At 41.5% G+C, this 13,567-nt stretch overlaps 1 protein-coding gene across 3 annotated transcripts in view; it reads left to right on the top strand.

Annotated features, from left to right (window-relative positions):
* LOC117358048 overlaps positions 1-13,567 on the top strand; it is a 44,390-nt gene that overhangs the window by 22,972 nt on the left and 7,851 nt on the right. For all 3 annotated transcript variants that reach the window (XM_033939478.1, XM_033939480.1, XM_033939479.1), the window contains exon 3: positions 932-1,156. In XM_033939478.1, coding sequence (XP_033795369.1) covers positions 932-1,156 — 225 coding nt within the window. The remainder of the gene's footprint in view (positions 1-931; positions 1,157-13,567) is intronic.

Genomic DNA, 13,567 nt, shown 5'->3' with positions numbered 1-13,567 from the left:
CATTACAATTAGTATTATGGGGTGGGGTCAGGGGCAGAGCTTGGGCACCCCCAATCATTTTGAAAAGTTGGCTCCTATGTTACCCACAATCAATAATTAATCAACCAATAATATTACTGAAACAGATTTGTCTTAATTTGTGAAAAGCTGGATAAGAAATATCACCATGAAGATAGTTATCTGGCAGTCCACCAAGATCATTTGAATACTTTCAGGTTACACACACTGGGCTGTCATCTATGAGAGGTTGCAAAATGACACCTCATATTCAGGGGGAAATAGGTACACATACGTATGGCTCATTGGAGTCTTTCACAGTGCCTGTGGTAGGTAATTCCTTCTCTGTGTAAACATAGGAACAAAATGCAACGCAGTGTGTATTTATATGTTTAAAAACCTTTTCTCTCTCTCTCTCGCTCTGTGAAATCCATAGACATGATCTGACAAGCTGCAAAGCTGTTTGTTTGTTTTTTTTTCTCAGTACAGAGACCCACAGAGATGCAAAATAAATTTCCAAAGAAATATTATGTGTGCCATTTTGGAAATCTACACATCTAAATACTCCTATGGCAGAACCCAAAAAAATATGTTTCCCATTTCAGAAATGTTTCCCCAAACAAATGCATGCTTCCCATTTAAGAAGACATCTATGATCACCAAGATCGATGTCAGGATTTACAACTAGTCCTGTGTATTATAGATTTTGTAAAAGTGTTCATTTCAGACCACTCTACAAGAGGAATTAGGGAATACCACTGCTTGAATTTTCCAGTGGTCCCACCCCATTCCCCCCCAAAAATCAATAGTGTCAAATAATTACGGCTTCTAGCCATCTCCACAAACTATACGGACAAATGGAATATGCGCAAGATCACACAAAGAGAATACAATGAGTGACAGCAGTTTTATGATTTGAAATTTTTATCAACAGGCCAAGAAAAAGAGTCTAAAAAAGTAACCCTATCAGAGAGCGAACCTGCTGCTGAGCCAACAATGTCCAGACAAGTAGAGTCTCCAAATCATAACATCAGACATAGAAAGCTGTTCAAGAGTCTTGGAAAGAAGCCTAGTCATCGCACTTTCATGAAAAGAGGGAGAAAGAGGAGGCACAGAGACATCCAGTTAGAGAGTGGGTCTTTGGACATGGACACCACAGGTAAAGAATATGATACTGATCATGGATTCTGTTATAGAAAGCATATATGAAAATCTACCAAGAGAACCTGAACCTCGAGATATAGAGTTTACGATTATGAACAAATGGACCCAACCAATTGAACTTTATGACAGTATAATCTATTCTGATGAATTTTGCTTTATTAATAAAAACAAAACAAAATCATTCAGTGATGCCCAAAAAGGCACAATTGGGCATTCAGCTTTAGATATGTATTATAAACAGATCGTTAACTGAGGATTACTTACAAATAAGGTTCTTGCATAGAGGGTTAATATAGTAACATAGTAAATGACAGAAGATAAAAAGACCTGTGTGGTCCATCCAGTCTGCCTAATGATCACATTCATTGTATATTTCCTTGTGTTCTAGAAGTCACAAACCAGGTGGCTTTAAAACTGGTGTCTTATTAAAGCAGGTCAGTGGTTTTCTATAGAGTTAAGAGTAAGGACAGTTAAGGTAGCTGGTCTTCAGAAAGGTTTGGACACGGTACTACTCGAAAGGGTCCAGAGAAGAGCGACTAAGATGGTTAAGGGGCTGGAGGAGCTGCCATACAGCGAAAGATTAGAGAAACTGGGCCTCTTCTTTCTCGAACAGAGGAGATTGAGAGGGGACATGATCGAAACATTCAAGGTACTGAAGGGGATAGACTTAGTAGATAAGGACAGGTTGTTCACCCTCTCCAAGGTAGGGAGAACAAGAGGGCACTCTCTAAAGTTGAAAGGGGATAGATTCCGTACAAACGTAAAGAAGTTCTTCTTCACCCAGAGAGTGGTAGAAAGCTGGAACGCCCTTCCAGAGGCTGTTATAGGGGAAAACACCCTCCAAGGATTCAAGACAAAGTTAGACAAGTTTCTGTTGAACAAGAACGTGCGCTGGTAGGGCTAGTCTCAGTTAGGGTGCTGGTCTTAGACCAGAGGGCCGCCGTGTGAGCGGACTGCTGGGCATGATGGACCACTGGTCTGACTCAGCAGTGGCAATTCTTATGTTCTTATGACAATTTCCTGGAGGATACGTCCATAGTCTGTTATTGAGACAGACATGGGGGAAGCCACTGCTTGCCCTGGATCAGTGGCATGGAATGTTTCTACTATTTGTTTTTTTTTTACCAGATACTAGTTACCTGGAATGGCCACCGTAAGAATGGGCTACTGGGCTAGATGGACCATTGGTCTGACCCAGTAAGGCTATTCTTATGTTCTTATGTTAAAACTACAAGTTAATAAGAACATGCATCTCATAGTAACAATTATCCACAACAGGGATGAAGGTGGCTCTGCAAAATGCGCTCAACAGCCGCATTATTGATAAGAAAACAGTTTAGCAGATCTGAATAATGGGTAGTAACTTGTATTTTGGTGGAAGTCTCAAGGCAGTCATGTCTGGTAAAAGTTAAAAGATGCAGAGCCATGGAAGAGGCTAAAGAGCTACATACAGAAATAGAGTGGTCGGGACAAAAGAGTTGGGTCCAATATTCAAAATAATTTAAATGGCCATGAGCTTCTCTGGCCAGGCAAATCGTTTAGCCAGGGCTAAACAGGCATTTTCAGTGGCTCCTAATCAGACATTCAAGCCAAAACCAGCAATTTTAGGGGCATTTGGGGGGGAGGGGGTTAACCCTTTCAGGACCATAAGGATCGTAGGCCAATTTTTGTGGTTTTGACGACATTTTTATGGTAAAAAGGGCTTGCAGATGCCAAAAAATTGATTTTTTTTGTGAAATATCATTATTATTTTTTTTTTTAAACCACACTTCTGGCTTATGGACAGTGTGGCAAGTGAATCTTCTCGTCAATCTGGCAACGACGCTAATGAATGAATGTCGGAACCAGTTTGTTTACATAAAGGCAGTATCATATGGAATCCGTACATATCAAATTTAGAACTGTAGACTATCCCAATCAAAATTTATAGGATTTTAAAGTTATGGGACAAATATGTCCCTTGGTCCTGAAAGGGTTAAAGTCTATACATAGCCAGGTAAGTGCCGATATTCAGAACTTATCTTAACTGATTAACTGCATAAATAGGATCACATAAAATGCAGTCCTTATCTGTATGTTTCTTCTTAGCCAGTTAAGTGCCAACTATCACACGTTAACTTGCTGTTTTTTGCCAGCTCCCTATATCTGGATATGGCCCGGGCACTGAATTTCCAGGTTCAACACCAGCGGTGGTCAGTAAAACGCTAATTGCCATCAGCTGAATATTGGGCACATTACATTCAGTGAAATGATAGCTTTTGAACAAAATTTGAGCATAAGCATACAAATTCTATATTGTATCTAGACAGAGATCACTGGTATCTTTTTTTAAAAAAAACCCAAACCAACAGCTGTTTCCCAAGACCGTATATCTTTTACTCCATCAAGATCATAGTATATTATTTTATTTTACTGGTTTGACTTTATTAACTGTCTTTATGAAGAGATTCACCCAAGGCAGTATACAGCAAGCAATCAAACAATCACTCAGTGCAAAGCAATTCTTATTTCAGTGGGAATTCTGACTCCACTTGCTCAAAACGAGTCCGTGGTCATGGAATTCTTCATTATTCCCCGACTGATAGAATTATTTTTTTATATTTTTAAACTGTTATATATCATTTTTAAACTTCTTTATAACTTCTTAAATAGATATAAAAGTGTGGTCACTTATCTTAAATCTTTATCAGTTCCCCTTCCCGACGCGTTTCGAAGTCCTTTTTCAAGGTCGGGGGAACTAAAAAGGAACATAAATATATTATACCTTCTGCTAATTTAAAAGGCTATAAAATTTTGTAAATAACAGTCACTCACCGATAAGATAAGGGTAATCTTACTCCAATATTCTGCCACCAGCTATCCAAAAAAGATGGCCGCGGCATTCATTCTGAGTGTTTAAATAGACTCCTCCCCTTACTATGAGCTATGAGGCTTCCTCTTTAGTTAGACACTGGAGGTTATGTAAACATGGTTTGAAAGATTTAAAATGGAGGATAATGGACATTATTACTGTAGGGTGGGAGGGAGGAAATATAGAGCGTACTTTAAATCTTAGGGAATTACTCTGGATGTTCCAACTTCAAACTATGGCCCCCTCCAGGCTGAATGAAGCCTCGGATTGGATGGCTCAGGTGGATTCCCGTGGTCTTGATGTGGTTAGAGTGACGCGATTTGCGTCGGGCTGGTTGCTAGGTGAGAGTATGATGTAAGGGGAGGGGTCTATTTAAACACTCAGAATGAATGCTGTGGCCATCTTTTTGGATAGCCGGTGGCAGAATATTGGAGTAAAATTACCCTTATCTTATCAGTGAGTGACTGTTATTTACAAAATTTTATAGCCTTTTAAATTAGCAGAAGGTATAATATATTTATGTTCCTTTTTAGTTCCCCCAACCTTGAAAAAGGACTTCGAAACGCGTCGGGAAGGGGAACTGATAAAGATTTAAGATAAGTGACCACACTTTTATGTCTATTTAAGAAGTTATAAAGAAGTTTAAAAATGATATATAACAGTATAAAAATATAAAAAAATAATTCTATCAGTCGGGGAATAATGAAGAATTCCATGACCATGGACTCGTTTTGAGCAAGTGGAGTCAGAATTCCCACTGAAATAAGAATTGCTTTGCACTGAGTGATTGTTTGATTGGTTGATTATAAGGAGTGAGTCTATTGTTTTGGTAGAGTATACAGCAAGAACAATTCAACAAAAAATTTACAAATGTGCTAATATAACCGTAGCAAAACGACTAAATATAAAAAAAATACGAGGGTAAATCAAAAAGTAAAGGCAAAATACTTTTTTATAAAAAAATTAATTTATTAATTTATTTATTTATAAGATTTCACATTATATATCAAGCATATCATCTTGTACAGAAAGTGTAATCAAGAAAACATAATATTTAAATTTACTTTCAATCCTGAAAATAAATCAAACTATAAAAAGCACACATCTTAAACTTAGGGCTCCTTTTACAAAGCCATGCTAGCGGGTTTAACGCGCGTGACTTTTCATCACACGCTAACCCCTGCGCTGGCCAAAAATTACCGCCTGCTCAAGAGGAGGCAGTAGCGGCTAGTGCATCCAGTGGTTTAGCGCGTGCTGTTACACGTGTTAAACCGCTAGCGCGCCTTTGTAAAAGGAGCCCTTAATCACACACTAGTCCTCAAATTTAGGATCCAAGACTTAAAAATAAGAGTAATTTAAATTAAACATAACAAGCAAATGAAATAACTTAATCTACTGCTGAAAGAGAGCTAATTATTACTTGGGTGCAGATGTTTCTTCTTTCTCAAGGCGCTTCAGAGAAAGGAAACTAGTCAAATAAGTCGGTTCTACAAAAACATATTTTAAGGAACGGTATCTAATCACATATTTGCAAGGGTATCTAAGAAAGAAAAAAGCTCCTATCTGAGTCACACCTGGTTTCAACATTAGAAATTCCCTTCTTCTCTTCTGAGTCTTTCTTGAGACATCAGGAAATATCTGAATATGGAAACCCAGGAAGTCCTTAGATCTATTTTTAAAGAAATGTTTAAGGATCCAATCCTTGTCTGGAGCTAAAGCTACAGTCAATAAGAGAATGGCTGAAGTAGCCACCTCTATCTGATTGTTCCAATAAAGCGGAAACATCCAAGAGATCTTCCTGCGGTTTTCCATCATCTTCTTTCTTTTGAGGCTCTTGAGATTTTATAGGTAGATAATACACCCTTGTGAGAGGTGGTAAAGAATTCTCAGGTATTTTAAGAATTTCCACAAAGTAGCACTTTATCATATCTCATGGAGAAATTGATAAGATCTTAGGAAAATTAATTAAGTGCAAATTGTTAGCCCGACTATTGTTCTCAAGAGCTTCCAATTTTCTCCTCATGATTAAATTATCTTTAACAAGTAAATCTTGATTAGCTTTAATTGTTTTTAAGTCCTTATTTTCTTCCTGAATATCATATTTCAACAAAATACATTTAACGGCTTTAATAGAAGGTACTGTAAGCAATTGAACATATCACTTTTCCCAATACAAGATGACACATTTGTTGTATCGTTCAACTAGCTTCTGCATTCCTGCAGAGAAGATTTTTGGCTGCTTCTGAAGCCAGGTGAGCACTGCTTTCATTATTTCATCATGCTTTGTCTTTTGCTCTCTGGGTTGCAGTGATGCACCTATGTCTTGTCACCAATGACAATTCTCTCCAGAATACTTGGATCTTCTTCATACCGTCTCAGGAGCTGATCACAACCTCCATAGACCTTCTGCAGATCAGTAAGCTGTTTGGGAACCCATCATGCGCAGACTTTCCTGTATCCCAAGTCATCATGCATTATGGCAAATGCAGATTCATAGCCGATATCCAAATTTGCAGCCAATTGAGACACCGTTATCTGTTGATCTTCTCTAATCAAGGCAACCACCCTGTCAATGTGCTCCTATGTGCACGATGTTGATGAGTGACCAGAATGACCTTCGTCAGTTACACCTGTTCTTTCCACTTTAAACCTTTTTACCCACTCATAAACCTTTTGTTGATTCATGGTGCTATGTCCATATTGAGTCAATATCATAGAAATATGATGGCAGATAAAGGCCAAATGACCCATCCAATCTGCCCATCCGCAGTAACCATTATCTCTTCCTCTCTCTAAGAGATCCCACGTGCCTATCCCACAATTTCTTGAATTCAGACACAGTCTCTGTCATTGTTCCACACATCTACCACCCTTTCTGTAAAAAAGTATTTCCTTAGATTTCTCCCAAGTCTATCACCTCTTAACTTCATCCTATTCCCTCTCATTCCAGAGCTTCCTTTCAAATGAAAGACTCAACTCATGAGCATTTATATCCATAGGTATTTAAACGTCTCTAGCATATCTCTCCTCACCCACATTTCCTCCAAAGTATACAGATTGAGATCTTTAAGTCTGTCCCTATCACCTTATGATGAAGACCACACACCATTTTAGTAGCCTTCCTCTGGACCGACTCCATCCTTTTTATATCTTTTTGAAGGTGCGGCCACCAGAATTGTACACATTGTTCTAAATGAGGTCTCACCAAAGTATTATACAGGGGCATCAATACCTCCTTTTTCCTACTGGCTATACCTCTCCCTATGCACCCTAGCATCTTTCTAGCTTTCGCCGTCACCTTTTCAACCTGTTTGTCCACCTTAAGATCATCACATACAATCACACCCAAGTCCCGCTCTTCTGTTGTACACATAAGTTCTTCACCCCCTAAACTGTACCATTACCTCGGGTTTTTGCAGCCAAATGCATGACCTTGCATTTCTTAGCATTAATTTTAGCTGCCAAATTTCAAACCCATTCTTAAAGTTTCGTTAGGTCGTTCTTCATGTTATTCACACTATCCTGGGTCTCTACTCTATTGCAGATTTTTGTATCATCTGCAAAGAAGCAAATCTTACCCGACAGCAATATCGTTTATAAAAATGTTAAAAAGAGCAGGCCCAAGAACAGAACCTTGAGGCACACCACTGGTAACAACCCTTTCCTCAGAGCGATCTCCATTGATCACTATCCTCTGATGCAGGGGTGCCCACACTTTTTGGGCTTGCGAGCTACTTTTAAAATGACCAAGTCAAAATGATCTACCAACAATAAAATTTAAAAAAAAAAACTGTACGCATAGAAAATGTTAATTATCATTCCTATTCCAGGGTTTTTCAAAGAGGTCAAAGCAGATGACACTATCACCTCAGTAAAAACCATACAAAAATAGACAAATATACCCCCCTCCCTTTTTACTAAACCACAATAGCAGTTTTTAGAGCGCAGGGAGCTGCGCTGAATGCCCAGCGCTGCTCTCGACGCTCATAGGCTCCCTGCACTAAAAAACTCTATTGCGGTTTAGTAAAAGGGGACCTTAGTGTAAAATATAGACAGCAGATATAAATTCAGACACATTTTGATCACTAAATTTAAAATAAAATCATTTTTCCTACCTTGTCTGGTGATTTCATGAGTCTCTGGTTGCACTTTCTTCTTCTGACTGTGCATCCAATCTTTCTTCCCTTCTTTTAGCCTGTATGCTTCCTCTCCTCCAGACCTCGTTCCCTCCCCCAACTTTCCTTCCTCTCTCCCTGCCCTTTCTTTTTCTCTGCCTCCCTTTCTTTTTTTTCTGTTTCTCTTCTTTCCTTCTGTCTCCCTGCCTGCCCTTTTTCTTTCTTTCTCCCTGCCCTCCCACAAGCCACTGCCATCGGGGACCAGGACCCAAACCGCCACCAATAACAGGCCCGAAAGCCGATGACGCCCCAACCTCTCCCTGCTTCGGCCGACCAGCATCGTGATAGAGCTGTTGGGGGAAATGATGCCGGGTCCTGCCTTCGCGGAAACAGAAAGTAGGCAGGACCCGGCAGCAAGAAGAGGAAATGTTTCACTAACCTGTCTCCCACCTTAGCCCATAACGAACGCTTGCTTCAGGGCTCTCAACATGTGCGTGCCGGCTTCCCTTCTCCCCCCCCTGGACATAACTTCCGGTTTCGGAGGGAAGAGAAGGGAAGCCAGCACGCACACGTTAAAGCTGCAGAGCATAAGTTCGCTACGGGCTGAAATCTCCAAGCTGGTTTTTTTTGGGGGGGGTTTTATGTTCAGCAGCGGCGGCAGCAGCAGATGACAGCTGGACGGCCACCCAGCTAAAAGGCCCTAGAGAGAACACTGGAGAGGAAGGCTGATCAGCCTGGTAGATCAGGACGGCAACACGAGTCTATCACGGAGCCCGGGATGGGCTCCGCGATCGACTCGCGTTGCCTTCCTGAGCTACTGGTCAATCGCGATCGACGTGTTGGGCACCCCTGCTCTGATGCCTTCCACTCAACCAGTTCTTGAACGAGCCCGTCACTTTGGGACCCATCCTGGGGGCACTCAGTTTATTTATTAGACATCTGTGTGGAACACGGTCAAAGGCTTTGCTAAAATCTAAATACACCACATCTAGCGCACTCCCTCTATCCAATTCTCTGGTCACCCAGTCAAAGAAATTGATCAGATTTGACTGACAAGACCCACTTCTAGTGAATCCATGTTGCCGTCAGTCCCATAATCCACAGGATTCCATAAACGTCACCATTCTCTGTTTTAAAAACTTAGGGCTCCTTTTACAAAGCTGTGCTAGGGCCTTAATGCGCGGAATAGCGCGTGCTAGATTGCCGCACGCGCTAGCCGCTACCACCTCCTTTTGAGCAGGCGGTAGATTTCCGGTTAGCACACACTAATCCAGTGCATGCGATAAAACCGCTAGTGCAGCTTTGTAAAAGGACCCCTTAATTTGCTTACCACAGAAGTCAGACTTACCGGGCTATAATTCCCTACTTCTTCCTTACTTCCACTTTTGTGCTTAGTCTCTCATCTGCCCTTCTCTAGTCTTGCTGTACCACTCCCGATTCTAGAGATCATTGAAAAGGTCAGTCAGTGGAGCCATCAGAACTTCCCTAAGTTCCTTCAGCACCCTTGGATGTACACCATCTGGCCCCATCACTTTGTCTATCTTAATTTTAGCTAGCTTCTCACGAACCCATATATTCCCACAAAATCTTTAAGATCCGAAGAAAAATCTTTACTAGTAGTCCCCTCGCTAAAATTCATTTATTCAAGGAGGCATGTGATTTTTTCTGTTACAGCCCCTCAAATTTGGAATTCGCTCCCGATCAACATATGAGAAGAAAAATTACTTAGCAAGTTTAAGGGATCCTTTTACGAAGGCGCGTTAGTGGTTTAACATGCGTAATAGCGCACGCTAAACTGCCGGCCGCGCTAGCCGCTACTGCCTCCTCTTGAGCAGGTGGTAGTTTTCCGGCTAGTGCGGGGGTTAGCACGTGATTAAAAGTCGCGCATGATAAAGCCACTAACGCGGCTTCGTAAAAGGAGCCCTAAAAGTCTCCTAAAAAGTTGGCTTTTAAAGGACGCTTTTAACTGATTCATTTAAATTTTATTATTTTACAGTGGACTAGGAATACTGCCAAGTGAATTTAAGTGGGTAACCTTCCCCAACCTCTTGTTTCATTACCTATCCCTTTTTATTTGTTTATGAAATGTATTTAATCCTCTTTTTTTCTCCTCCCTTTTTCAAACGTATTATTTTTTTTAAATTAGTACTAATTGTCTTGTTTTTTTATTTTAACCTAATTTTTAACTGTAAATTTTTAACTGTAAATTTTTAACTGTAATTTTTAAATGTAAATCACATTGGATTTGGATTTTGCGATCAAATCAAATATTTTAAATAAACTTGAAAACTTGAAACTTGAAATCACTCCTCCATCCCTATTCATGTTTGTCTTCTGTGGTCCTGCTCCCAGTGCTTCAGCCGTGAACACAGAACAGAAATATTTATTAAGCAAATCAGCTTCTACATATTTCTCCGTTTCACTTTTGAGTCTCACAATGCCACTTTTGCACTTCTTACTATCACTAATATATCTACTATCACTAATATATCTCAGTTTTACCGTATCATCTATTTTTTTTTTATTCCATTTACATCTTTGTTTCCCTAACTACACGACCAGCCTCTCTTAACTTTTCCAGATATTTGTCTGTGATCTTTTGTAGTTTATGAAAGCTGACCTCTTATTCCTTACCTTCTCAGCTACTACTTTTGAGAACCAAATCGGCCTTCTTTTCCTCTTACTTACTTGCCTCACAAAAAGATTTGTAGCGCTTACGATTACTCTTCTCAGTTTTGCCCACTGCATTTCCACTCCTTTCCCATCCAGACAACAATTCCTTGACGTAATCCCCCATCCGAACAAAGTTAGAACCTTTGCTTTTGAATGAGCCCTCTCTACACCCATCTTTTTTTTTTTTTTTTTTTTTTGAAATAATGTTTATTAGAAGCAGTTGCAACACAGATGACACAGATACCCAGCAGTACAATATCACCATACCATACATTGATCACTGGATGCCAGATGATCATCCACTGTAACATCAGAAACACTTTCCCCATTTGTAATCACTAAGTCCAGTATGACCCCATCCTGCATGGGTTCCATTACCAACTGCTGGAAAAATTATCCTTGTAGAGAATCCAGGATCTCCCTACTTCTAAAAGACACCGCAATAGGGATCATCTGTGTTCATCCCATGCTTTTTTAAACTCCGTCACCGTTTTCCTCTCCACCACCTCTCTCGGGAGCGCATTCCAGGCATCCACCACCCTCTCCATTAAGAAGAAAGTCCTTACATTGCTCTTGAGTCTCTCACCCCTCAACCTCTGGTTTTACCATTTTCCTTTCTCTGGAAAATATTTTGTTCTACGTTAATATCTTTCAAATATTTGAACGTCTGAATCATATCTCCCTTGTCCCTCCTTTCCTCTATGGTATACATATTCAAGGCTTCCAGTTTCTTCTCATATGTCTTTTGTCACAAACCTCCTATCATTTTCGTCGTCCTCCTTTGAACCACTTCAAGCCTTTTTGTGTCCTTTGTCAGATATGGTCTCCAAAACTCCAAGTGGGGCCTCACCAACGACCTGTACAGGGGCATCAACACCTTCGTAAGTGTGAAAAAAAATCACGATTTTGGCACAAATTTCTTGATGGAAGCCATCTTGGATTTTTAGTGATCTTTTTTTCTAAAACTCCCTGCTTCTTCAAAACTGCAATTTTTGCCTGGAAACTTGCTGTGATGGAGTGCTTTGGGCTTTTCTTGTGTAGAATCTTGCCAGGATTGCGCAAATTTATCACTTTTAGAGTCTCCTTGTGCCACTTACCATGTGGCTCAGCAGGGGAGGGGCATGGCTACGTCAAGCTTAGTCTCTCCTCCGCTGAAGCAGGTGACTAAACGCTCAGCTAGCCTGGCAGGGCAGCCTTTGTTGATTTCGGAGCTCGGCACAGCTGGTAATTCCATTTGCCAGGCTGCAGACCCTCTGCAGACTAAGAAATGCAAATTTAAATAATCTAAGGAGCCCCAGGAGCCGTATAGTTTTTCTAAATTTATGAAATTTTTGTGGTCTGAATTTCAGAACAAGTATTCTCTCCCTGAGCAATCCCAATCCTCCTCCACGACGTCTCTTACTAGTCTTATGCCTTCGGACACATCCTCGCCTCAGCCTTTCACACTGCCTGACCCTGATCTGGGGGACCCTGATACAGATTTTTCGCTTACTGATCCCTTGTTTGCAGGTACAGCGCTTTCTGGAATGGGTGTTCTGGGGCTGTGTGCTGGATCCCTCTGGGGTCTTGGATCCTGGGGATGATCCTACAGTCCTGCGCTTATTTAAGTCTGTGGCTCTGCTGGACCTTATTTCTGAGTCTTTGCAGGAATTGAACTTAGTTACTCAGCCATCTCCATCTACTTCTTCCTCCTGGCTTTGTGGTATGTGCACACAGTCTGCTACCCTTCCCTGGCACCCTGTTATGAGCATTCTGGTTTCGGAGCAGTTTGATTCTCCAGAGGGTGCTCTGAAGATTGCCAGAGCTATGTCATGCTTGTATCCCCCGGCACAGGAGGGTCAGCCCAGGGTTGATTCTTTGGTGGTGCAGGTGACTAAGCGCACCTCTCTCCCCAGTGAGGGTGGTGTAGTGTTAAAGGACATGCAGGACTGCCGGGTGGATGTGGTCTTCAGGAAACTCTTTGACACAGCTGCTTTAGGCATCAAAGCTGCTTCGACAACGTCTTGTCACACGCGCTTGTTTCTCTCGACTGCGCACACTAGAGAGTGAGGCGTTGGATCCTCCTCCTCAACTTCTTTTGGTTGGGACAGATTATATGGCTGATGCACTGTATGACCTCATGCGAGTTTTGGTAAAGGTGTCAGCATATTCCATCTCTGCCCGCAGAATGCTCTGGGTCAGACAGTGGGCTAATGATTCCCCTTCCAAGGCTACTTTGGCTAGGCTGCCTTTTTAGGGGCAGTTATTGTTTGGCAAAGGTCTGGATGACCTCATGAATTCTGTGATGGACTGTCGCCCTAAGACTCTGCCTGAGAGCCGACTCAGCCCTTCCAGGGGTTCTGGTTGTTCTACTTTTCATGGCTCACAGCACTCTAGACTATATGAAAATGCCATGTCGCAGAGATTTTCACAGGGCTCCTGATGATGGTATGCTCACTATAGGCGTTCCCAGCTTTCTACCTCTCGTTCTGCACCCTCTGCCAGAAAGGCACAATGATGCCAGGCTGAGAGATGCCCCTCTTCAGCTTGGGGGCCAGCTCTCAGCATTTCTTCTCACCTGGATGCACATTACGTCTGACCAGTGGATCTTGGACATTATTCAGTCGGGCTACAAGCTGGAATTTGCCTGGCATCTAACAAATTGGTTCGTGGACTCTCCTGCTGGTCGCCTGGACAAAGCGCTCAAGATTCAAGCCACCATTTAGCGCTTGCTGGATATTCAAGCTTTAGAGCCAGTGCTGCCCGACCACTCAGGCTCAGGCAGATA

The sequence above is a fragment of the Geotrypetes seraphini genome, chromosome 3 (assembly GCF_902459505.1).
Source record: "Geotrypetes seraphini chromosome 3, aGeoSer1.1, whole genome shotgun sequence".
NCBI lineage: Eukaryota > Metazoa > Chordata > Amphibia > Gymnophiona > Dermophiidae > Geotrypetes > Geotrypetes seraphini.
The sequence above is the reverse complement of the archived record's forward strand: the minus strand, read 5'-3'. Positions and strand labels throughout refer to the sequence as shown.